This window comes from Amphibalanus amphitrite, unplaced genomic scaffold (genome assembly GCF_019059575.1).
Source record: "Amphibalanus amphitrite isolate SeventyFive unplaced genomic scaffold, NRLGWU_Aamphi_draft 000683F_arrow, whole genome shotgun sequence".
Lineage (NCBI taxonomy): Eukaryota > Metazoa > Arthropoda > Thecostraca > Balanomorpha > Balanidae > Amphibalanus > Amphibalanus amphitrite.
In genome coordinates, this window is record NW_024882177.1 from 184,230 (window position 1) to 209,985 (window position 25,756).

The following is a 25,756-nucleotide window of genomic DNA, read 5'->3' on the forward strand; positions in this document are numbered from 1 at the left end:
GGGTATGCAAAATTTGGCGGCGCTATACGCCGCCGTTTTTACGCTTTTTCATAGTCACGTATGTTTTATTCACATCCTTATTGAAACACAACGAATACGAGGCTCACCAATGGTTGCATGGCATAACATATCGACTATCCTCAGTCACCAGTATCGACCATGTGCAAATAGCACAATGGACATGCAACACGCATTCTCTCCCAATGCTTTACGGACCATGCACACAGAAGCTCCACGTGTCTACACCTCTTCACTTCACTACGCTTCATGTATCTACACTGCTGGTGGAATACGGTTCACAAAACGGTTGCACTCATAACATCATCTTACAAAATTCACCACGTTACACACTTGAAAGACTCAACACGTTTAAGAAACACAAGGAAGCAATGCACCAATGTTAATGATCTGGTCTGGTAAACACTGTAAACCACGCGAGAATATTCACTGATTGGGTACTTTCGTAGAACTCGACACTTACTTGGTGTAACGTTATGCTGGCTACTATGCTCTGTGCCCTGTTCCTCAGTTTCACTGCTCTTGAAGACAGACAGGTGACCAGTGGCGATGACTATGACGCCCCTCGGCATCCATCCCGCCTTTTGGCGATAAAAGTGAGCCGGTATCGTTCATGCAACACCGTCGCCAAACTGGGACAGTGCGCTGTTCAGTTGGGCGCTTGTGCGCATCCGTTTCAGCCTACTGGTCATTTGTCTGGCGCCTTCCTCCGTCATGCCGTCTCCCAGAGTCCGGACTTTGTCTCCAAACGCCGACAGAAGCGCGTCCACGACAGCTGAGCTCGGCCGTGCCATCAGCGACTGACGAGGATTCGGCTGGACGTTCACAGCGTCGTCTTCCGATGCCGCATCCATGGCCTCATCGGCCGAGGGAGGGTCAGACGCAGCGTCAGTGGTGCCTGGATCAGCAGCAGCGTCACTCGGACCGTCAGAGTCATGCTGCTCAAACAGGGAGGCGAAGAAATCCTCCGTCGGTGCCGCCTCCTCGCCCGTGGCCACGGCCGCCAGCCGCCGGAGACGCTCCTTGGTACCCACGTACCCCTTCGGCAGCCTCGTCATGGCGTGCTCGGCACACGCGGTCTGGTGCTGGCACACGGCTCCAGTCTGGCCCTTGGTGCATGAACACCAGCCGGTCTGGAGGTCCACATCGTACACCTGAGTGTCATCGCCCTCGCCCTTCACTTTGAAGCTGCCATCCCCACCTTCTGTCTGCACCACGTCATAGCCCTGGTGCCCGGCGGTGGCCTCGCAGGCGGTCGCTTTCTTCCCTCGCCGCCCGAGGGCCACGTCTGCCAGCCGCTGCCGCACGAGGGCGTCCCACTCCTCGGTTAACAGCACGAGTTGACAGGCGTTCTCCGCCTTCGACGACCTGTGAAAATGACAAATAATTGAGAAGTGATGTTACAATATAATTTGTTCTCTCTTTACCCTTATGGTACGTGGTACAAAGATCCAAACCAGCAGTGTAGAACATGTCCCTGTTACCAAATTCGCTGTTATGGCGTGCCATTTTCCTCCCTCTCTATTATGTTCTATTAACAAACCTTGATTATCTTATTAACGAGGATAAGGACAAGAAGAATCGCGATATTAGCTTGTTGCTGATGTGCCCTGCCACTGCAAATCATCGTCATTATGAACGAGAAAGCATGTCGTGTCTGAGGTGTTTGTTTGTATGTTTAATGGGGTTTTTGGGCGAGCCGAGTCTGTGTCTGTCGCCGTCTCAGAGGCGTTAGTAGATGACGTTGGTTAATTCGAGCGAGTAGTGAACCTATCCGGTGCTAAAAGGCGCAAAGACAGGCCAGGAAGGGGGGGGGGGGGGCGGGACAGCCGAGGGTCAAGTGTGCATTTCTTCCCATACAAACTGTCATCGGCGTTATGTCAATGATCGGGTCTTTAGGGGAAGTCACCCCCCCCCCCCAGTGGTTGATGATGCATTTGCTCAGCACAAGGCAGATCTTTAACCACAATTTACCTTAGGCAGCCACTAATTCAAGCTCATTGACTGGTGCCATGAGTTCCGTCACCTCATTCATGAAAACCCCTTTTAGCTGCAAGGTCATCCACTCTTATATACGTACAATGAACAAATGCATTAACCCGCGCCCCACTGGGGGGGGGGGGCTATTTATAGCCCCCCTCCCGTTTTTCTGCAATAACTTCCAAACCGCTTGGCGGATCGACGCCAAACTTCCAGTACCTTCGGCTGCATCAATTTGACACCTTGTGTCAAAATTTGAACTTCGTAGCTACCATAGGTCGGCCGGAAATGACGTCAGAGTGACGTCATGTTCGTCCGATTTCGACGCAAAACATTGAACCACGGCAATCGCTCCCAAGAGCTCAGTTTTTAAGCTAGATCCAATTTCTTTGCATGAAGGGACTCAGAATTGACCGCGCTATCAAACTGCTATCTCGGATTTTCAAAATTTTGGAAAATTTCGAAAATTTTATATAATAATATTCAAAATTTATAATTTTACATTTTTTTTTCAGAAAGTGTTTGACTTTTCGAAAAAACCGGAATATATGTGATATAACGCATTATTATGACTAACTCTAGCAAGTTTTAGCTAAATATCTTCAAAAATGGCCAAGTTTTACGCATTATTGTAAAAAATTCACAAGTATTAATTTTCAAATCAATTTTTCAGCACGTATTTGACATCGTACGCCAATATAAATAGCACCATCGTGTTCCTGAGCTCAAACTGCATCCAATAGACACCTTTTTTGTTGAAAAATTTTAGCTTCAAAATTTGACCTTTTTTGACCTGAAAGTGACCTGACCTAAGCTGCATTCGACTCAAAATGACCTCAAATGACACAGACGACATCAAATTCGAAATATATGGCCTAAATGGACCATAAAACATGTGTCACGTGACCGACGCATGATATAATATTTTCGTGACCTGTGATGACCTGACCCTGACCTGAAAATCAAAGTACAAGTTTGGTACCCTCAACGTATCTAGAGCATCTGTTCACGAGTGTGGAAACCAAAAATCAGCCTGATCTGACTTGTAAGACGGCGGCCAGAGCCCAAAATGTGAACAAGCCAAGATGCTAATAATTTTTACTTTGACCTGACCTGTGCCGTCATCGGTGACCTCGAGGTCAATGAAATTAGTTTTCGCTCGACAGTTTTTCCGGGGCTATCAGACGCCGTTTGAATTTTGACGATCGGCCCAGTAGTTTCGGAGTTAGGAGGGGGGGGGGGCTATGAATAGCCCCCCCCCCCAGTAGGGCGTGTTATACACAGACCCCAGTGGGGCGCGGGTTAAACCTTCTAATAATTGCTAAATGCTAAGAAACAGAGGACATGAGTCATGAAAGGTATCTCGGATTTTTATGCTCGTAACCTTTGGTCAAGTTACACTTAGAATTCCTGACCCTCAAGAGTCAAGAGTTATTCTGACCTGTTCAGGACGATGTGTTTGAGCACACACACTGAAGCCTCCGCAAAGTTATAGTTGCGGTGTCCTCGGAGCACCTCGCAGCTTCTGAAGGCCAGGGCCCACTCTGCTCGTCGCTCCATGAGCTCTCCCATGTACCTGTTGGGGCAGACCACAGGGTAAGTGGTGCATTCAGAAAGTAACTGCATTTACACAGGCCCTCACGATTGAGTGTGACAACTCAATCTCGTGAGAGCGCTTCTTGACAGCGGCATTGACGCGCATGGCCTGCTTGCTAACACTCATGTACAGGTCAGACGCTCTTACGACCTGCTGGGCCTGAACCTCCATGCGGTGAGTGGACGCGATTTAACAAACATGTTCGTCGCTCCATCGGAGTGTTTTGTTAGCACACTGAACGAAATGGCTGCCATCAGAGTCTGCTTTTTTTGTTGCATTTGTATCTGCATTTGTAGCATTGAAACGATTTGAAATCCTCCGCTCACCATATCTGGCGCTATGTGATTTTTTTCCAAAACCGGAGGGACAGCCCTGAAGGACGGCGCTACGCATTCAGGACGGAGCTGGCAGGCGCGATCTGCTAGTGGGTACAGCAGGCCTTCAAAGAATGGAGTGCTATCGGAATTGGTTGAGAATGTGAGACGATGTAAGCTTCGCGCTCGCTCGTAATAATAATAACACCAGTAAAACGCCTTTTGGGCGAAGATGATGATGATTTGGAGTGACAGGGCGCACCAGCTGCGAGGCTATATCGCGCCCATTTCTTATTTGACTTCCTCAGTGTCGGGCGTTAAAAATCACCTGAAGGCCGGAGGCCGCAATAAACGAAAAGAGGCGAGAAGAGTCAAGCAAAGAGGACTCGTCACCTAAGACTGCTCTCAAAGAAAGCTGGGCCCCGCGCAGGCCCAGAAATTTCAGCCGCTCAGCTTCCAGTCTTGGACACTCCAGAAAAACGTGTCGGACGGAAAGTCTGTCGCCACATCTCGCACAAACAGGTCTTGGGCCGACGCCAATAAGGTGTCCATGGGTACCGAAAGTGTGTCCTGTGCGAAGCCGACAGAGGATGACCTCCTCTCGACGCGACTTGCGTGACGCAGACAGCCAGGTTGCCAAACCCGGTTTGATGCGTAGCAGCTTGTTTGTCTGGCATTTGCTCCAAGCCTCCTGCCACTTTCCGCGGAAGAGTGAGCTCACCGTAGGGAAAAAGTCCCTGGCCGGTAGAGGGAACCGGCGGGAGCAGGGCTGCCGCGCCGCATGGTTTGCAGCACGGTCCGCCCGCTCATTGCCAGCTATACCAACATGGCTGGGAATCCAGCAAAAAGTCACTGAGGTACCCTCTCGGTCGAGAGCCGTCAAACGGAGAAGAATCTCCTGTACGAGGGGGTCAAGTGGATAGAATTGTGTCAAGGACTGGAGTCCGCTCAATGAGTCGGAGAGGACAAGATATGACCGAGCGGGATGAATCTGGATAAAACATAGAAGTTTGAGGACGGCGACCAATTCGCAGGTAAAAACGGATGCATGTTTAGATAAAGTAAAACATCGCACAGCGTCGCCGCAGACGAAGGCACAGCCAGCACCGAGGTCCGACTTGGACCCATCGGTGTATGCCACGGCATGGCCTGAATATGATTCAATATGTTCCAATGCCTTCGCCTTGAAGGCCAGAGGCAGAATTTGGTCTTTCCGTGTGCCTGATAGGGTTAGGTCCACAGAGGGGACAGATAACCTCCAAGGCGGTTCAGGCAGGATAACAACTCGCATGATGTCCCGAGTGCTTAGGCCACAATCTCGGAGGAGATCGGCCGTTCGGGTGCAGAAAACTCGAGAGCGGCTCCTCTCGTCGCCATCAAAGACTGCTAAGAGCGACCTGGAGAAAGCCGGTCCGTGAGCAGGATGGGAAGGGAACTGACGAAGTTTGATGGCGTATCGCATGCCCAACATCTGCCTTCGTAAGGCCAGAGGGGGCTCGTTCGCCTCAGCTAACAAGCTGACGACAGGAGTAGTTCGGAAAGCACCAGTCGCAATGCGAATCGCTGCGTGGTGGACAGTGTCAAGGATAAGCTTGGATGAGGATGCAGCGTTGTCATAGATAAAAGATCCATAGTCCAGACGGGACCGCACCAGAGACCGATAAAGAAGGAGTAGCGTACTACGGTCAGCGCCGTAGGACATGCGAGCGACACACTTCAGAATGTCAAGAGCTTTAAGACATCTGTCACGGAGACACTTTATGTGACTTCGGTATGTGAGTCGGCAGTCAAGAGTCATGCCAAGGAACTTGGCCTCCGCAACCACTGGTATGGCTTCACGGTAGAGCCTCACCACCATGGGTGCAGTGGGGCGACGCTTACGGGAAAACTGCATGCCTACCGTCTTTGCAGAGGAGAACCGGAAGCCGTTCTCCTTGCCCCATGCCTCCACTCGAGCAACTGCCATCTGCAGCTGTCGCTCCATTGATCGAGTCGACGCCGCACTGCACCAAATAGCGAAATCATCGACGTAAAGAGCGCGGCCGATGGCTGGAGAGAGGACCTTTTCAATGTCGTTGATCATGACACCAAAAAGCGTCACGCTGAGCACACCGCCTTGTGGGACTCCATTAATCTGGGCGAACCGCTCAGATAACTGGTTGCCCACACGAACACGGAAGAAACGATCACCAAGAAAACTGCTTAGAAAATGACCCATCGTGCCTCGAATGCCTAGCTTATGCAGCTTCTGTAAGATACCGAATCGCCAAGTGGTATCATACGCTGCTTCAATGTCGAAGAACAAGGCGCCTACTTGACGACCTTGTTTAAAATTCGAGCGGACAACTGAGTCAAGAGTAAGAACGTGGTCGACAGTACTCCGGTGCTTTCTAAAACCACACTGAGAATTGGCAAGAAGTCCGTGCCGCTCCAGATGCCAGGTAAGTCGGATATTCACCAGCTTTTCCAACAGCTTTCCAACGGCGGATGTGAGCGCAATTGGGCGGTAGTGCAGAGGGTCCAAACCGCTCTTCCCTGCTTTTAGAACAGGGATGACAACTGCCTCCCGCCAGGAGTTTGGGTAAACACCCGTCATCCATAGGAGGTTGAACAGCTGAAGGAGAGCATCCAGAGCAACCGGAGGGAGATGGCGAAGCATCTCATTGTGGACAGAATCCGGGCCTTCTGCGACACATTTAAGACAGCTTATAGCTGACTTGAGCTCAACCATTGTAAAAGTATCGTTGTAGCTCAAAACGTCGGAGGTGCTAAAATTGACCCCAGAAGCTTCACAAGACGAGCGGTGCCTGACAAAGGATTCGTCGAGGGACTCATCACCACACCGCCGATAGAGGGCGCGGCCTATCTCCGAAGCAACGGCGTTTGGCTCCATGATGTCCCTTCCATCCACCTTCAGCACGGGTAAGGGTACAGAGGAGTGCCGGCCCGTGATGCGCTTTATGCGCGACCATACTTCGCCGATTGGAGTAAAACGATTAAGAGTGCTGACATATCGTTTCCAAGATAAGATCTTGGCCTCTTTGATAGTGCGCTTGGCAACCGCTCTGGCTCTCTTAAAAGCTATCATGTTGGCCGTGGAACTATTCCGCTGAAAGGCACGGTAGGCACGCTTTCGGGCACGAATTGCATCAGAACAGGCATCACTCCACCACGGAACTGGTGGTCGTCGGGGCATACCGGAACTGCGGGGTATGCAGGCTTCGGCAGCCTCGACGAGTTTGGACGTGAAATCATCGACTGACAAACTGTATGTTGGAACATCTGAGAATGACTCTGTCAGTCTCGCCTCGAATTCGGTCCAGTCTGCCTTCGTTAAGTTCCACCTGGGTGGCCGACAGCCAACTGAGCCATGCTCCCGGAGGTCCAGCCAGATCGGAAAATGGTCGCTGCCCATTGGGTGCGCAGCAACGCGCCACGTGAGAAGAGGAGCGAGCTGCGGACTGCTAAGACTGAGATCTAGAACTGATGTCTGGCCAGAAGGTAGAGTAAAATGAGTTGGAGCACCGGAGTTAAGGACGCATAAGTCCTCATCGCCAATAAAAGATGCTAAAAGTCGACCACGGGTGCAAACTGTCTGACATCCCCATGCAGAGTGGTGAGAGTTAAAATCGCCTAGAATCAAAACTGGCTGAGGTAGCTCTGCCAGTAACATACGAAGATCCTGCACAGGGAGAGACTCCCCTGGTGGGCAGTACAGTGAACAACAGGTTAGCTCCCGGTGACCGAGAGCCACCCGAACAGCGACCGCTTGAAGTGGGGATCTGACCGGGATTGGTCTCGTCGAAACTCTATGGCTGACAGCCACGAGAACACCACCGTGAGCAACTGAGTCGGTATCCAGGTCTTTCCTGAAAATGGAATACCCTTTGAAATGTAGGTGATGCTCTGGCTTCAGCTTCGTCTCCTGTAGACAGACCAGGAGAGGACAGTCGCGACGGATCACCGTCTGTAAATCAACAAGGCTACTGCGGAGTCCTCTACAGTTCCACTGTAAGAAACTCTGCATGGAGAAGACAGTAAAAGAGGCGCAGAAGCGCTTTAAAAGCCCGTCCAGACGTAAAACAGCCCAAGAAGGCGATAAAACTGTTTAAAAGATTGAGTAGAAAGACGACTAGAAAATCACCTCCCCAGAGGATTCGTATTGAATCCTCGCGTGGCTAGTTCTCTGTCGGCCGTCGGCAGACTGGGACCGAGGTCCCACAGGGCCTGAAACGGTTCGGTTGCCAAACCGCACCCGGCCAGGGCCCTGCTCTGGCGGCGACGGGGGACCACGCTTGGCCGAACGCCTGCGTTCGGCCAGCACCGAGCCTGGGGGGCTGGGTGCAGGATCCGGCACGCTGAGGGTTCCGGATGCCGCCCCAAGGGACGGCGGAGGGGGCCGCCTCGGGAGAGGCGGGGGAGGGGGAGGGGGCATGGCCGGAGAGCCGGCCGGGGCGTTCACCACTGGGGACGGCCTCCCCTCCTTGGCCTTCTCGGCCAGTCTGGCACGTTTGGCGTCCCTCGCCCGTCGCTCCTCCTCTCCCCGCTTCAGGGTTTCCAGCACTGCTGGGCTGATCGCCCTGTCAGATCCCGGAGATGGTGGTACAGTGGCTGTTGGAGACTGGCGCCTCGACGGGCGGCGCCGTGGGTGAACAACGGTCCAGTCATCCTCAGATTCTGCCCGGCAACGTGTATCAGCAGCAGGCGCTGCTGGCACAGAATCGGCTGCGGGAGCCGGCGGGGTGTCATCCTCAATGAGCCCCGAGAGGAGCTGGATCAGCTCTGCTACAGAAAGCTGGCGAAGATTGCCGGCCTTCCTGAGGGCACCACTCACTCCAGGTCCGACGGCGACCCGGCTTGCAGCAGGTTGGGGTGGCCGAGCGGCCACATCTCGGTATGAAAGCGAAGGTGCGGGAGTGCGCTGTCGCACCCTGTCCCGCGCCTCGCGAAAGGAGACGTTCTCCTTCGTCATCAATGCGCGCACCTCAGCCTCGAACACAAACTTAGGGCATTTGCGGTGCCATGCCCGGTGCTGGCCACCGCAGTTGGCACATTTGACACTGTCCGATTGGCAAGCGTCAGAGCCATGCCCCTCAGCTGAGCAGACCCCACAGCGCTGTGTTCCCCGGCACTTCGAGGAGACGTGCCCGAAGGCCTGGCATTTGAAACATCGGACTGGATCCGGAAGAAAGGCACGAATGGGAACCACAAGATAGCCAACCTTGACCTCCCGCGGGAGGGTGGGGCGGTTCAGAGTTAAAACGATTGAGTCGGTGTTCATAAGAGATCCTTTCACCTTACGGCGGATGCGGCGGGCATGGGTGACACCTTGCCCTTCCATTCCGTCCACGACTTCGTCGTCCGCCACGCCGCGGAGGTCCGGGCATGTGATCACTCCCCGCACTGAATTTTTGAACGGATGTGGCTCAACTTTGACCTCTATTTTGCGGACCTGCTTATCACGTGCCTTGAATGATATTTCTTTGAGGGCAAGCATATTCCGGATCTCAGTTTGGTTCGTCAGGTGGATTTCCAGGGTCCCGTCTGGGCGTTGGGTTACACGCTGAGGCTGACAGTGAGGCGAGAGTGCCTGCTCTCTTTGAAACGGATTGAGTTTGAGCGGCACGGGCTGGCCAGACTCATCCTGATCGGTTGAGCTCATGAGCAGAAAGTGAGGCAGCGGCCTCCCAAGATCACCGGGTGGCCGAGGGGTTGCCTCAGTCGAGGTCTGGGGGCGAGGACATCCGGGCGGGGCCGGAGTTGAAGTGGTCGCCGAGGTCGAAGTGGTCGCCGAGGTCGAGGTGGTCGTGGTTGAGGTCGAGGTCGAGGTAGGGGTCGGGGGAGGGAGTTCAGAATCCATGCAGTGTGAGTTGGTCTCCGCCAGCTCGGCCGCCGACGCTCCGCAACGGCGCCGCTACAAGGCCTGGGACGGCCGAGCTGACTGTACGGGACTTGGCGGCACCTTCCGCGGGGGAGAGAGAGACTCACCACCCCCCACGGTCGGATACCGCCTCCTCCCTTGACGCCTCGCCGAGTCACCGCCAGGGGCAGCGCCAGATCATTCCCACCGACGGAGGACGAGCACAAGTGCCCGAACCCCGCCGGCGACACCACTCAGACACCACCCCCGGCGGCATCACGACTGGGAATGGCTCCTCAAGTGCGGCGCCCCACTGAGTATCCCGCCCTTACAGAACTCAGGGCCAAAGAGGCGTGTTGCCCAGCCACCGCGACTGGCTCCGCGCGGTGGGGGGCTCAACCTCCAGGATCCCGTTGTCCTGGGGTACGGGTCGGCTCGCCTAGCCTAGTAAAACCGGCTGGTACCCGAGGGGACGCCACTCCCCTTACCCTAGCCCAACTCGGCTGTGTTCCTGCGGGTGCAAAAACAACGAAAAAGGTAGGAAAAGAATCAGAAAGCTGTGATCGAACGAAACGCGGACATCCAGTGAGAAGCAAGCAAAAGCAGACAAAGACCGCTCAAGAGAAACAAAACCACGAAAACCAAGAAAAGTCGGACCGTACCATCTGTCCATCCAGCGATCAAAGCAAGTCGTAAGCAAGCATGGGTCAAGCTGGGGCCGAGGGGGCGCTACTCCCCTTGCAGGCCGAGGCCAGGGCCGCCGCGGGGCAAAGGCCCAAGGAATCCAGTCCAACAGCGACCCCGGCCACTGCCAACCCCTGCGGGGCCAATCCTGCAGACAATCCATCCAGTAAGCAAGGCAAGTCCAGGTCAAAACGCGCGTCAAGCTGGGGCCGAGGGGGCGCTACTCCCCTTACTGGCCGAAGTCACAGCCGCCGCACAGCCGGAGCCAGATGACCCCGGCTAAGCAGCAGCTCTGACCACGGTCAGCCCCCTGCGGGGTTTTGGGCGAAGAACGAGCGAGCGAGATAGTGAGCCCTGCACGTGCAGAAGGGCGAGAGGGTACTTCCAACGGGCTCGTGCAAAGCACCCTTCTAACCGGTCGCTAGCGGTGTGCCAAATTTGAACGCAATCGGCCCAGCCGTTCCTGAGATCTGGAAGCGGCATTCTGCGCGTGCGCACGTGCAAACGGGTCCAAAATGACTTTTGCACGGCACCCTACTAACCGGTCCCCAACCGTGTACCAAATTTGAGCGCAATCGGCCCAGCCGTTCTCGAGATCTGGAAACGCCCCCTGCACGTGCGCACGTGCAGTAGCACCCTAACCGCAACACATAGGAATGCATTGCCTGGTGGGTGCCTACCTGTATGCCAAGTTTCAGCGAAATCGCCCCAGTAATTACCGAGTTACTGAAATGGGAACAAATTTGGCACCTCTTATTGTTGTATTTTGCACGTGCAGTGGGGGTCACTCACATAGATGAAGAGTATCCGACCTTTGGTAGAAGGGATGCAGCTACCCTATAAAAATGACCGCGACAATCGCTCAAGCCGCTGCTGAGATATGGGCCTCTCAAAATCATTAATTTTGCAAAACTGCTTGAACACCCTTGACTTTTCACGTGGCACGTGCCACGGCGGTCACTGAGATGTATCAAAAGTAGTCAATTACGGGGTAGAAGGGATGGGGCTACCCAGCAAAAAAGACCGCAGGTCATTCGGTTCAGCGGTTGCTGAGATATACGCCTCTCAAAAGCGTTACAGGCCCGGCCGGGCCGGGCCGCTCATACTGAGATTTTTCCGTTATATTGAAAAGACTTCGCTTCGCTCGCTGCGCTCGCTCGCTCGTAACTAGCTTACCTTATGAAGGAATCACAGCTTTGGGCCATCGAATCTGCTAGGTATGTCTCCCAGATGGCCGAGAAGCTCGCTGGCGATCCGGCGTTCACAAGGCTCCTGGTCAGACTGAGCAGTTGCTGGCGCTGATCCTTGTCAATGCCGTGCCTGTTGTCCTGGAGCCATCGCCACACCTAACGGCACAAAGAAATACTTGCCATGTTGGTACCACACCTGACACCTATTCATAAACCTCACGGTTACAACTTTGTTCGTTTGACAGGGACTTCGTCGCTAAGAAGGCACACGGTACACACCAATGCAATATTACCATGATTACATGTCATTGCATTAGTCATTGCATTAGTCATTATGTCATTGCATTATAGTTGAACCGCTCTAACAAAATTCATGAGCTAAACGCTGCGAATTTATTACTCATACAGCCTCCCCGTTTCAGATAATCAAAATGGCTTTAGGCATAGGCTAATGCATACACACATACTTATATACTTTTCGCGACCTTCCCATGACAAGTCAGAAAATGTCATCTCTAAATCAAGCATATCTAAAAAAGCTCTGAGCTTTTCACGTGTCCCGATGGCATTAGAGCGTTTCACGAAGTGGCCCTACCTGCCGCAGCGTGTGGCAGACAGACGGAAACATCCGCGACTCGGGCCAGACGGCCGCCAGCGCGCTGCACTCCGGCGCGGAGTCGTCCGTCATCAAACAGTCCGGCCTCCCCTTGCCGAAGAAGCTATCAGCTCCCAACGACTTCTGCAGCAGCTTGAACCCTAAAAGAGAATGAATTGTTATATCTTCGCAAAATGATGGGGTGTGAAAAACTGTCTTTCTCGAAGGATAATAAAATTCAAGGGACATGTCATTCCATTCGATTTGTTATGTAATAGCTATAGCCCGCAGTGGATGCCCATCTGTCGCTATAACTTAGACGGGTCCATTTTAGACTACAACATCCCTGTGTCCCGTAATTCAGCTGGTTAGAGCATCGGACTCACTGTGGCGAGAGCCCGGGTTCGAGTCGCTCCGGTGCTCGACAAACGAGACTCCTGACGGGCTTGATCTGCGGTTGGTGGGAGCAGCCGCAGCCAATTGAAGTCAGTGATTGGGACTGACTGTGTCGAGTTTGTTGAACGCGCCAACTTCTCGCATCCGAATTCCCCTGATAACCTGAGATTCCCGTTCGGACGGCGGTGAACATTTAGTTGTTTATCCATAAACAAGCCACACTAAAATCGAAACAGACACGAGCAAATTAAAGCTGTGATTTCCTACTCTAACTTAAGTGTACCGATTAAAACGCACCTGCTGTTAGGCACGCCTCATCCTGTGCTGATGTGAAGATGACGCCCAGGGGCGCGGCGCCGGCCGGAGTGGCGCAGAGCAGCGGACGGACACACGTGTGGAGTCCGTCCACCGACACGGCCCCGTCCACGTACACCACTTCCCCCGCCTCTCTGATCTCCTTGTGGGCTCTTTTCATGAAGGGCGTGACCAGCGAGACGCAGAAATGCTCGTCAGTTTGCAGCATGTCAATGGAGAGCTCGGGATGGGCCGCGGCGTATCTCTTCAGCGAGTGGATCACGTCAGCGTCGTTTTGCCCTCTGTGCTTGTTCTTTTTCCACAACTGCAGCATGTAATCCACAGCTCTTCTCGTTGGATTCGTGTCCTTCCGAGCCACCTCTAGTGCGTCTCCCTCAGCCGCCCGTTTCCTGCTGTGATGGCGAGCGGCTTCAGTAGCACCCATGCCTGAGAAAAAAAAAACGGGCAAACTGGCAGTTCATATGGATTATAAAAGACAGAAAGGTATGTTTATTGCGTCACTATATGGATACGAAAACAAAACAGGAAAAGGAATGATGCATTTCATGTATTTGCTTTAGTTTGTGTATTCATAAGCTGGCTCAATAAACATGACAGTTAATGTTATATTGAGGCGCGATGAGAAAGTAAACACACTTTCTTTTACATACTTTTCAATGGTATTGACAAAATATTCTACAAGTAAGACGGCACAGCCAACAAATGTCAACATTTATTACTTATCAGCATACGAGATCTAGGTATAACACTTATAACCCCCCCCCCCCCCGGGTTAATTCGGTACCCACCTTGCTCAAAGTACTCGTTAAAGCTGCGTGCGACGCTGGGCAGGACACGCAGCTCCTTCAGAGCCGCTTCGCCCGTAGTGGTGTGGTTGTGGCATCCCACTATCCGAATGAGACCGGGATGGGTTGCCACTGTTTCGTCCTTCTTGAGGGTGTGCTTGTTCACGGGCTTGATAGTGACAATCATTCGGAAAGTACATCTGCCGGGAAGATGAAAATAAGGCTTAAATATTAAATTAGACACAATATATGCGATGTCAACCAAAATACCACAACTCATAACAACAACTATAATCAGAGACATTGAACTACGTTGGAATCTAGCACCCCCGACTTTTGGTTACATTCTTTCCATGCAACCCCCCATTGAGCATAGAACAAGGGCACAACCAAGGAGGAGACCGTGTTAACCCTCGCCGGACCTATTGGTTTTCTACATACGCGCCGGCCGAGGGGGGGGGGGGGGCGGGTACGACCCCCTCGCCGTTTCGCCCCTGGTGGAGCTAGCGCGTCACGGAAAAAAACGAGCGTGTGCACCGTTACGAGACGCAGAGATTGGTACCCTATTTTAACCCGCGCCCTGCTGGGGGGGGGGGTGTTTGAACACCCCCCCTTGTGGTTTTTCGCGAATATCTCAAAAACGGCGGCGCGGAGCGCCGCCGTTTTTGGTACACCTTATCACACATCAATTCTACACATGTTGTGAAAATTTCAGACCAAGGTCATTCAAGGTCAGGTCACCAGGTCACTTGAAGTGACCTCACCTCATAAAAAGTTTCAATGTCTGTCATAGCTACACCGAGTGACCGATCGCTTTGAAACTTTCAGCGATTGCTAAGAGCAATAGCATGTACAAAATGTATATCTCAGAATTTTGATATCGATGACCTAAGGTCAGGTCAATTTTGCGATCTCCCCATTATAAGTCAATGAATGGGAGAAAATTGAAATGCGCCTGTTTTGGACGAAAGACATTATAAACACTCCCAAACACTGAATTACAAGTGGTTTAGACACACTGAACATGAAAATGGTGTCCGTGACCCCTGTTTATGCCCTGAGGTCATCTTAGGTCACGAATGGTATCTAACAGTTTTTCGCAAATAACTTTTGATAGAGGCATGCTAGAGCGATGAAAACGCCTTAGATGTGTTCAGCTCGACGATACGGATCGACTGATATGCAACATGACCCTTTCCGGTCAGGTCATGACCTTGACCTGAGGTCAAATTTTCAAGTTGACCTTTCAAGGTCAAGTTATAGTTCATTCGATGCGTCTTGACGAGAGAAACACGATGCCGGTAAAAGTAAGCTCGTACAATGCTTGGGTCAAAAGTTATTGCGGAAAAACTGTTTCCGAAAAAATCGGCTATTTTTGCAGTTTTTGCCCCCTGCAGGCAAAACCGTTGACGTTAGGTCAAATCTGAGAGAATTACTCAGAAAGGGCGTTAATAGGGCTATCGAATGCGCTTTTCCGCGGCGCTGTAGTTCTATTGGTTCCCGAGTTATGCGAGTTATTGTCGACATTCGACCTGGAAATCGGCGAAATTTTGCCTTCAATGACCTCTGGTGACCTGACCTTTGACCTGACCAAAAAATTGACCGAAGTGATTTCCTCATTATTTTTGACGCTCTTTCGAACGCCGCCTTCCGCGTATCGCTACGTGGCCCAGGAGCCGAGTTAGAAGGGGGGGTGTTCAAACACCCCCCCCAGCAGGGCGTGGAAATCCATGACCCCCAGCAGGGCGCGGGTTAACCCGCGCACCGACGGGGGTCTGCGCCAACTTAGTACCGACGGGGGGGGGGCGGATGACCGCCCCCCCCCCTTAGATCTCGAGAACGAAGCAAGATAGCGACAAGCGGTAAACGGCATCGGATACGCACGGACAAGGTCTACAATTTTTACTAAGGTCATTTTCAGGTCAGGTCAAAGATGACGTCACAGGGGTCGAAAAAGTCAAAATGGCGGCGCTAGATATGGAGAGGGTTTTTCTCGAATAACTTTCGAAGTAGTCAAGATAGGAACAAACTAAGGGCATCATCGTGATCCTCTCGTCAATCCGCATCGAATGATATATATGTTGACCTCGAAAGGTCAAGGTCAAAGGTTGACCTCAGGTCACGTGACCTCGAGGTCATCATGTATATCATTCGATGCGTCTTGACGAGCTGAACACAATGGGACCATTCGCGCGGCTGTATCTTGTTCCTGTAAGGAGTTATTGGCAAAAAACCTTTGGTGACCTTTGATGACGTCACATGACCTTACAGCTGCCCAACAGCAAAACAGACCTCAAGGTAGTGAAGGTTGATCGCATGTGAAGTCATGTATGGTATATGGGGCCATTCCGACCCGTTTTAGTGGTAAAAACAGGGAGTTGATTTTTCCCCCATTGACTTATAATGGGGAGGTCGCGAAATTGACCTGACCTTAGGTCACCGACATCAAAATTCCGAGATATACAAATTGTAGCTACTAATGACCTAATAACATCCTGCGACTTTCAAAGGCCTCCGACATCTACTGTAGCTCTGGCACGGTGACAAAGTTGCAAAAAAGTGACTTGAGGTTGGGTCATTCAAAGTGACCTGGTGACCTGACCTTAAAAGTTAAGAGGTTCAAACTTGCACACCATGTGTAAAATTGATGAGAGAATAGTCATACCAAATTTCGTAGCGCCGCGGTTTTCCCGCTATCCGCGAAAAACCTCAGGGGGGGGGGGCGGATATCCGCCCCCCCCGTCGGTGCGCGGGTTAAGGTCCTAGGTCAACCGGTGACCTCTGAGGTCAGGTCAAGTGCCCCAAGGTACGGTTCAGTTTTTGGTGAATTACTTCGCAAAAAACAGCCGCAGAGCCGTGATTTTGGCAGCATCGTGTTCGCCTCGCTCAGGCGCGTCGAATGATATACTTTTAAATCGGGTCAGATCAACTTTGGGTGTTGACCTCAGGTTACGGTCAGGTCAGCACCCCCAGGTCACGAAGTTGGTCTAAAGAGGTCATGTCGCATATCATTCGATTCGGCAGGTCTTCCTGAGTCCATTGGTGGCTTTCCCCACTCGCTAGCTCAATTTGATAAAAAGTTATTGACGAAAAACTGATATGACCATGATGACGTCATACATGACGTCACGCAAGGTCAACACTGCAAAAGTGACGCATTTACCTTGCAAGGAGTACGTACATCACATCACGATTCTGTGTGCTTGAGATAGTTGGAGATCGTTCCCGGCGCCAGAATAGCAGTTTTCATTTTTCCCCATTGACTTATAAAGGTGAGTCACGAAAATGACCTGACCTCATATGACCTCTAGGAAAAATCCGAGATATAGAAGTTGTGAGACTCATAATGGATACTAGATCCTGCAAGTTTCATTTCCCTGTGACATCTCCTCTGGCAGTGAGGGCGTTGCGACATCTGAAGACCGTGCAGAGGTTCACTTATGACGTCATAGGTCAGTGACCTGACCTGACCCAAAAATGCGGTTGGTGTCAAAAGATCCGGCTTGAACCAAAGGTCAGGTATGCCAAGTTTCAGCTCTCTATCGCCAGCGTGTTCGGAGCTATCGCTAAAACCCTATGGGGGGGGGCGGCACCCCCCCTCGGCCGGCTAGGGTTAAAGTGCCAAAATCAAGGGCGGCACGGCCCCCCCCCCGTTCCGCCGCCTATGGTTGGAATAATAATGATAATAATAAAATGCTAGCCAATGACTGTGACGGTGTGCCAAGGGCACAACCAAGGGGGGGGGGGGAGACGGCAGTTTGAGCCCCTTCCTTATGGTGGACGGGCGCAAAGCGAGGAAATCGAAGATTCCGTTGGTTTTGGTCTTTAAAGCTTCCTCTTGCCAACGATTCGCGATTTCAATAACCAATGATACGCCCTGCAGTGCATGCAGTGCATGCATGCAATCGCCCTGAAACTTTTTTGCGACTTTTTCTGCACCAATTTCACGCTGCCTGTACACATCTTTACATGCCTGTTCACATGGGACTCGAACCTCCCAAGTCTCTCCCGACGGGAGAGTGATTGTGGCACCGCCCCCGCCCTGGGAGACGCCTCCCTCTGCCGAGCCGTCCGACCATATCCAGGTGGCGCGGGGCGGCAGATGTTCCAGTGTGGCTTCTGCCGCTCCCCTCCGTATGTGCGCAGGGGCCGCTCTCTGGCAGCCGGGGCCGACGTCCAGGCAGAAAGTCACAGCTTCTCCATAGTGGTCCCACGGTGGGATAGTCTTTGTAGGGCGTCCTTCCACTTTAACGTCGGCCGCGCCTGTCCAAGCCAGGGCGCGGTGGCCGACCTCACGCCATCCGGTGGTCGTCCTCAGGCGGGGCGCGACGTGCATCTCTCCGACGGCGCGGAGCGGGTCGTCGCCGGGCAGCGAGGCGGCCAAGCCCACCATGCGGGCGGCCAGCGCCGGGCATCGCACTCGCGCCGGCGGGATGCCGGCCTCGGCCATCAGCAGCGCAGTCGGGGTCGAGGCCGTGCAGCCAGTGACCGCACGAGCCGCCGCTCGCAGCTCGCGTTCGATCAGCTCGACGTGAGCTTCAGACGCCGCCGGGAGCCACGCCGCTGCCGCGTACTCCAGGGCGCCCCGAACGTATCCGTTGGCAACGGTCCGTAGTTGCGCCTCCTGGAGGCCCCAGCTGCGACCAGTCAGCTTCCTCAGCTGGGCCGTCCTGGGTTTCACTTTCCGGCGCAGGTTCCTGCAATGTTCCCCTAAGTGGAGGAGTCTGTCAAAAGTGACTCCTAGGAGTCTCAGGTGCGGGGATCCTTTGACCGATGTTCCGGCCACCTTGATCTGGAAGTCTTTGGCGTTATGGGACCACTGGGAGAGGACCAGGGCCTGGGTCTTCTCCCCGGCGATCACCACCTTCCACCTGTTGGCCCATCTGACCATCGTGTCAGCTGCGATTTGGGCTCGTTCTCTTGCCGTCTCCATCCGGCATCTACCGCTCAGTGTGGCGGTATCGTCAGCGTACATGAATACGCTGGTACCAGGGACGCTCCTCAGGTCGCTCACCAGGTCGGCCGACCACAGGGTGTACAGGGTCGGTGCCAAGACCGAACCCTGAGGGAGGCCCGCTCTGAAGGGGCGCTCCTCGCTGAGGCAGCCGTTCACTTCGACCCTGGCGCGTCGGTCACGGAGGAACTGGAAGATCCAATTTACCATGCATAGGGGGAGCTGGAGACGGAGCAGTTTAAGTTGTAGCATGCGGTGGTCGATCTTGTCATAGGCTCTGCTGAAGTCTTGCGCTACCAGCGCGTTCTCCGCCGTCTTCCCCTCGGTAGGGCGACCAGCGGGGCGGGGTCGGTTCCAGCCGTCCTGTACGGTCTCCACAAGGCGGCCGAGGTTTTCCTCCACCGATCTTCCGCGCCGGAAGCCCACCTGTTCGGCAGGGATCAGGTTCCTCGCTTCGGCGATCTGGCTGAGTCGAGCGCCAACCATCCGTTCTGCCAGTTTTGCCACGTGGCTGGTGAGGGCTATCGGGCGGTATGACGTCACGGACTGTGGGTTCCTGCCGGTCTTCAGGATCGGGATGATGGTGGCCCTCCGCCACGCGCTTGGTATGGTGGCGTCTACCCAGGTCTGGTTGATCAGGCGCAGCAGTACGGACTTGGCTGTGGGGCCGCGATGCCGCATATGCTCAGTGCACACCTGGTCCGGGCCGGGCGCTTTCCTGGACTTCAGCACCCGGATCTGGGCTCCCATTTCCTTCATGCTGAAGGGGGGCGCACGCCTCTTCTTTAGTGTCGAGGCATGTGCAGCCGTTGTCCCTCAGGGATGCCAGTTCCTTCTTCACGGGCCGGTCTCGTTTCGGGCAGCGGACCTGCTTGCTCACCGCTGCGCATGTCCCGACGAAGGCGTTGGCTTTCGCACGGTCCTCTATGGCTAATTTGCCACAGTCCCGCTGATTGCCTGTCCCGGTCGGGACTCAGGTACGGCGCCCTCCATCCTCCCAAGAATCTTGGAGACGCGCCCGATGCTCGTGGGCCGGTTTAGCTCCTTAGAGACGAAGTCTCTTAAGGTCCTGGTTCTGGCCGACTCTTCTGCTGCGGCGACCGCCCTCTTTGCATCTTTCCACCTCTCTCTTGTTGCAGGACAGGGATTAGAAGTCATCTCTGCCCGTGCTGCTCGCCTTGCCGAGATCGCATCGATCAGTTCAGGATCGCAGGCCCAGGGCTTCGGGTCGGCGCGAGCGCCGTGGGAGATGGCACGCGTGCTCTCTGACGTGATTATGGTTGCCACTCTCTCGGCGAGGGTGAGTGTAGGTCAAGGCCTCGTCTAACATGTTAACTGGGGGGCCGAACCCCCGCAGTCATCGGCCTGCCCCCCCCCCAGTCAGGGCAAAAAGTCACTACTGGGGGGGGGGGCCGGCAAAAGCCAAAAGCCAAACGAATTTTTAGTTCGAGGCGTCAGAGCACATAAAAGCAAATGTGTAAACGAAACATGGATGCAATGTGAGCACATTGATGCCTACCCGATTACTTATAGGCCTGTTATCAAGTGTTTATTTTGTTTACCTGACCTTCACCATTTTTTTCGCTCAGCAGTACGTTACATTTCGTCTTTTCAGGCGCCTAACTCCGTGTCTCGGATATTCTTTTTTATAAATTTAGTCCGAACCTTTTGAATGGAAGGATTCACAAACAGAGCTTGTTGCGTTGGCCCTGCCCTCTACCCTCCGATCGCGCAATTCCTGACCTATGGCAGAATTTAGAGCCCAAAGTTTTACGTATGCACATAGCCGCGCACGGCCGGTCCCCTCACTGACTTCGACTGGTTACGGCCTGCCACCAACCGCAACCATACTCGCCAGGAGGCTCATATTATGAAACATCGAGCGACTTTGTCGCGCTTCGAACCCGGACTGTTATAACCGGGACGCGTGCCCTCACCACGCGGAGTCCAACGCTCTACCGACAAATTCTCCTTTAAGTATCAATCTGTTGTTTCTGTCCTCGGGGCGTCAATCTCTTGTTTTTGCCTATCGTCGTCCTCACTATGCGGCGTCCAACTTCTGGCTGGACGCCGGACGGTCACCGGTGTGCGGCTAGAGTAGCTCCTAATCGTAATGAAGCAGGATCCCGTGGTGGTCGTACGTAGGCGCAGATTGGTGGTCTGTCTGTGGGGACGGGAACTGACAGCTGGATTATCTAAAGAAGTCGGCATGGAGTCCCGGAGGGCAAATACCAGCCACTTAGGGTCCCGACGGGCCTCGCCTCAAATTGCACTACTACACGGGAAAATCTTCATTTTTGTTTAGTTTATAGCCTCTGACGACCTTAAGGCTGTGTCGGAGATCCACGGCGATGACGGAGAATCCACCTGAGAAGCCATCAGTCTCCAAGTCGATAAAGTTGATACACCGGCATTACACTGGTCTGAGGGAGCCCTACGTGGGAAAAATACGGTCTCCACTCAGCTTGACCCTGGTATGAATCATATAAAACCAGTGTGGGCTACCATAGAGGAAGACGTGGGTCCAGAAGCTGGTATAAGCCCTCAGAGCTCGGCATCGAGCGCTCAGAAGTCGGCGGGGCCCATCAGAAACCGATGTGGTTGGCAAAATAAATATATGCGTGTGGGCCCTCGACATAAGGCTCGGCATATAAATTCCTTAGACAAGACACTGCCACTCAAACAAACGCTCAACACCACTCAAACAAACGCTCAACACCGATAAGTGTGATTATTACTGTCTGATGGGGCAATGTGAGGAGGCTGCAAACTAATACCTACATATAAAAGTATGGGTCGGATTGCCTACTATTTTCTTCTTTTTTTTTGTTAAAAAATATTCATGGTGTCAGGGCTGTGATGAAAAAATAAGTGGCCTAAATCCGGCGAGAAAACAGGATTTGGGGTACCCTAGGTTTGGCTCCTTAAGTCTCTGCCCCCCCCCCCCCCCCCCCAGTGAAAATTCCTTAGACGAGGCCCTGGTGTAGGTAGATCAGGAGGCAGGGCAGAGAAGGCCGCCTCGCAGCCGCTGGTGAACTGTATCCAGTCCGCCTTCTGCCAGGACCATCTGGTCTTTCTGATGCGGCGAGGGCGGGCGCCGCTCGTCGCGGTCTGGACCACCTGGGGGAGGTGATCACTGCCGAGATCTGTGCCGATGGTTCAGGTGCTCCGCAGCGCCAGGTTCTGGTGGCAGAGCGCAACGTCTGGGCAGTCAGTGGCCCGGTCGCGTATTCGCCAATAGTATTACACGAATCGGCCCGACCAATAGCGTGCCTCTTGAGTGACGTCAGCGTGGCGTCATACGTTCGGTCATCGCCCTTGGTGGAGTCTATTGAAGCTAAGTTTTAGATTAACGACATTTAAACTCCGACGTATGGGTTGCCGCCGTGGCGCAGTGGTTAGAGTACCGAAATGGTGATAAGAAGGTAGATGGTTCGAATCCACTCGGCGACATCAATTTTCGTGTTATCTGTCATTGTGCGTTTTTTTGGATACATTTGCAACGGCGTGCACCTAAGAAATCAGAGGTAAGCATTCTTCAAATGAATATGTTGCATACCTAACAGAAATATTTGCAGTCCAACCGATTGGTTCGGTTTCGGTATTTTCCAATGATTTTTGTTTGAATTTGGTTTGGTATCGGTGTTCTGCTTTTCTGTGATTGACAATTGACATCACTAATGCATAGTGCATACTATGCGAACGTAGCCAATGGAAAGACAAATGGTGCTGGGCGATGACCATTGATCAATATTTCTCACTGCCAATGGGTGATAGCACCGAGCACGCAGCTCCTGCTGGATATGACAGGGGTGGCGCTGACCTTTTGAAAGTAGGTGGCACTTGGCAAGGTAAAGTACCTAAAAGTAGCGAAAACTAAGCTAAAAATCGCACGCTGGTTAGCATGCAATTAGATAGTTTTCATGTAAGAATCACCATGCACAAAAAAGTTGGGCCCATAGCTGTTAGCGTAATCAGGGGACGAGATTATCAGTTTCAGCCGTCAAAGGCGTCATCTATAGGAGCTATGCCTTAACTATAACTTTAACATTTCTGCCACCAGGGGATCGACAGTATCGACAGTACCGTAACACAATTCGTATTTCAGGTACAGACTGCAACTGCAGTTCTTTTGCAACTTATTCCTTAATCAGATGAATACTTGTCATAGATTTGTTGGGCGTACGATATTGGCGTGCGAACTTAGGGCCTAAGGGCCAAAAATGCGTGTCTAAAACAGACTTCTTAGAAAAGAACCGCTAAAGCAGGAATCGATCCATCGACCTTTCATTCATCACACCGAGACTCTAACCACTCGGCTACGACGACACACTGTTAATTGAATTGCCATATACAATTAAAAAAGTCTCAACTCAAATCTGGCCTCAATGCATGATTGTCACGTCGGATGGCTATGACGTCGCACTAGAGATGTCGCTAGTTGGTGGGCCGATTCGTGTAATACTATTGGCGAATACGCGGCCCGGTCCCGTAGCCGGCGCGGGTGGGCTTTCCGTTGGTTGTTGAGGGCTGTCCAACGTGAGCGTTCTAGCCAGCCCGCGATCTCATTACCGGTGTCGTCGAGTTCCAGGCGACACCGGAACCCGTCGCCTGGAACGGGTTCCGGTGTCCGGAGTTGTGCTTGGCTCGACGATACGGATCGACTGATATGCAACCCTTACCGGTCAGGTCATGACCTTGACCTGAGGTCAAGTTTTCAAATTGACCTTTCAAGGTCAAGTGATAGTTCATTCGACGCGTCTTGACGAGAGGAACACGATGCTGGCAAAAGAAAGTTTGTGCAAGGTTTGAGCAAAAAAAATATTGCAGAAAAACGGTTTTCGGAAAAAAAATTGGCGGTATTTTGGCAGTTTTTGCCCCCTGCGGGCAAAACAGTTGACGGTTGGTCAACTCTGAGAGAATTACTCAGAAAGAGCGTTAATAGGGCTATCAAATGCGCTTTTCCGCGGCGCTGTAGCTTTATTAGTTTTCGAGCTGTGCATCGATTTGTTGAAATTTGTCGACATCTAACCTACAAATCAACAAATTTTGGCCTTCAATGAACCCTGGTGGCCTGATCTTTGACCTGACGAAAAAAGTGACTGAAGTGATTTCTTCCTTATTTTACACTCTTTCATACGCCACCGTTCCCGTATCACTACGTGGCCCAGGAGCTGAGTTAGCAGGGGGTGTCCACTGTCCAAACATCCCCCCCCCCCCCAACAAGCAGGGTGTGGAAATCCAGGATCCCCAGCGGGAAGCGGGTTAACCTACTAGGAGTTTTTTTACCTACCACTGGCACTGGTGACATCAATGGCATCTGCCTCAAGTCCAGAATATGCCTGATAACCTGCCTTGGTCGGTAGTCGTAAAGCAGGCGTCACACTTCTTTTTGCAACCAAGGAGAGGCGGTATACCCAGAGATGCTTTCTAATTGAACTAAACCAAACCAAACATAACCAAACCTAACCAAACCTGACCTAACCTTACCTACAACCTACAAACCTAAAACATACAACCTAAAACCTAAAGCCTACCACCTAAAACCTACAACCTAACCTACAGCGCCTCTCCTTGGTTGGAAAAAGAAGTGTGACGCCTGCTTTACGACTACCCCTTGGTCTTCTGTCATTTTGATTTTGATACCTTCACAAAGCCTAAAATCTGCTTTAACATGAACAGTTTGCCTTTGTACTCACCCTGTATATGTCTTCTTAATGCCTTTGTGTCTCCTGCCATGCTGGCATATCAGGCGCTGCCCAAACACTACTTTGCGACCTTTTCCAGCAGGCAATAGCTTCTCACAATTCAAGCTTGAGCATGTTAGCTCTGAGAAGATTACTTTCCACTTCTCAAAGTCCTCCCTTTCAAACAAGTTTACACGTAACCTCAGTTCATCGTCAATTTTAGTGCCTATAACATTCACAAATCCTTGGGTCTTGAAGGCAGGCGACGAAACCGCTTCCTCCACTGAAAGCGGCATCTCATTCGACTCAAACACCTCGCCTTTATGTTACAGCCTTGGCCTCTGCCTTTACTTAATCCTAACAAAATGTAAACGCCGTCTTGACCAGAAGGCAACTTGCAGTCAGCCTTGAGTTAGCCGTCACTAGTCATCACGCGCGACGACCCCGGACCCCGTAACAACAGTTTTGGTTTACGTAAACACTATATGACACTTCCTATTTTTCCTATATGACAAAGGGCCTGTTCCAGCGCCTCCAGAAACCTCCAGAAACCTCCAGAAAGCTCTAGAATCCTCCAGAGAGCGTTCCAGCGCCTCCAGAAAGCTCCAGAAAGCTCTCGCCAAAGCTCCAGAAACCTCCAGTAGCCTCCAGAGAGTTGAGAGGTCCAAATTTCTCTGGAGGCTCTGGTCTACAATTATGGCGCACATGTGACAATCACGAATGTAAACAAAGGACATCTGACTGATTATTTTACAACTTGAATGTAAAGAAAATTACATTGCTATAATTTTATTTATCTTTTTAACTAAAATTGAAAACAAATTTTGCGTTTCAAGAGAGAACAATCGTCATTCTTTTGGTATCTATGACGCCAATCTCCAGAAATCTCCAGATTGCGTTCCAGCGCCTCCAGTAAAACCTCTGGTAGAGCCTCCAGTCAAGAATTTCTTCTGGAGGCGCTGGAACAGGCCCAAAGACAAAAGGACAAAACAAACAGAACAACTCCACAATCCTCATGCTTCTTGCATTTTCCCACGCTTCCAAGATAAACGGCACGCTCGGCGCCTATCACTATAGGAGTTCGGAGTTTTCGGAGTTCTATAGCCTTGCTCGGCACGCGGCACGCACGCTTCTCCAAGTCCAAGTCCACCCCAGGGTATATTGAGTTCTCACCCCACCCCCTCTCCTCCCACGGTCTAGATTCACGCTAGATCAAGCCCGCTGGATCTTTCTTTCCCCATGCGTCCGCGATTTATTTTACTAGTTTAGGTTGGTACGAGATCGCAGTTTCATTTGATTAAAAAAGAAAGTTAAACATTTTTTGTACATAAACAATAAAGCCATTGTGATTCTAAATATATATAAATGCAAGGGATTTTGA

The 25,756-nt window shown here is 52.3% G+C and overlaps 1 protein-coding gene across 2 annotated transcripts; it reads right to left on the reverse strand.

Moving 5' to 3' along the window:
• Positions 1 to 44: 44 nt before the first annotated feature.
• On the reverse strand, positions 45 to 25,436 carry LOC122364566. Of its 2 annotated transcripts, XM_043335078.1 has the most exons (8): positions 25,402 to 25,436; positions 24,388 to 24,680; positions 13,738 to 13,934; positions 12,932 to 13,375; positions 12,239 to 12,399; positions 11,630 to 11,799; positions 3,440 to 3,574; positions 45 to 1,386 (listed from the first exon to the last, which is right to left on the reverse strand). In XM_043335078.1, the coding sequence occupies exons 2-8, from the start codon at positions 24,669 to 24,671 to the stop codon at positions 630 to 632; spliced, it is 2,148 nt and encodes a 715-aa protein (XP_043191013.1). In that variant the 5' UTR covers positions 24,672 to 24,680; positions 25,402 to 25,436; the 3' UTR covers positions 45 to 629. The 2 variants fall into 2 exon arrangements, with proteins under 2 accessions (XP_043191013.1, XP_043191012.1); XM_043335077.1 differs by lacking the exon at positions 25,402 to 25,436 and having other exon boundaries at positions 24,388 to 24,886.
• Between the last annotated feature and the right edge of the window lie 320 nt (positions 25,437 to 25,756).

Coding starts and splice junctions, on each gene's coding strand:
- LOC122364566 (XM_043335078.1), bottom strand. CDS start 24,671: ATGCCGCTTTCAGTGGAGGAAGCGGTTTCGTCGCCTGCCTTCAAGACC. Junction 3,575..11,629: donor AGCTGTGATTCCTTCATAAG/GTAAGCTAGTTA, acceptor CTGCCCCAACAG/GTACATGGGAGAGCTCATGG. Junction 1,387..3,439: donor AAACACATCGTCCTGAACAG/GTCAGAATAACT, acceptor TCATTTTCACAG/GTCGTCGAAGGCGGAGAACG.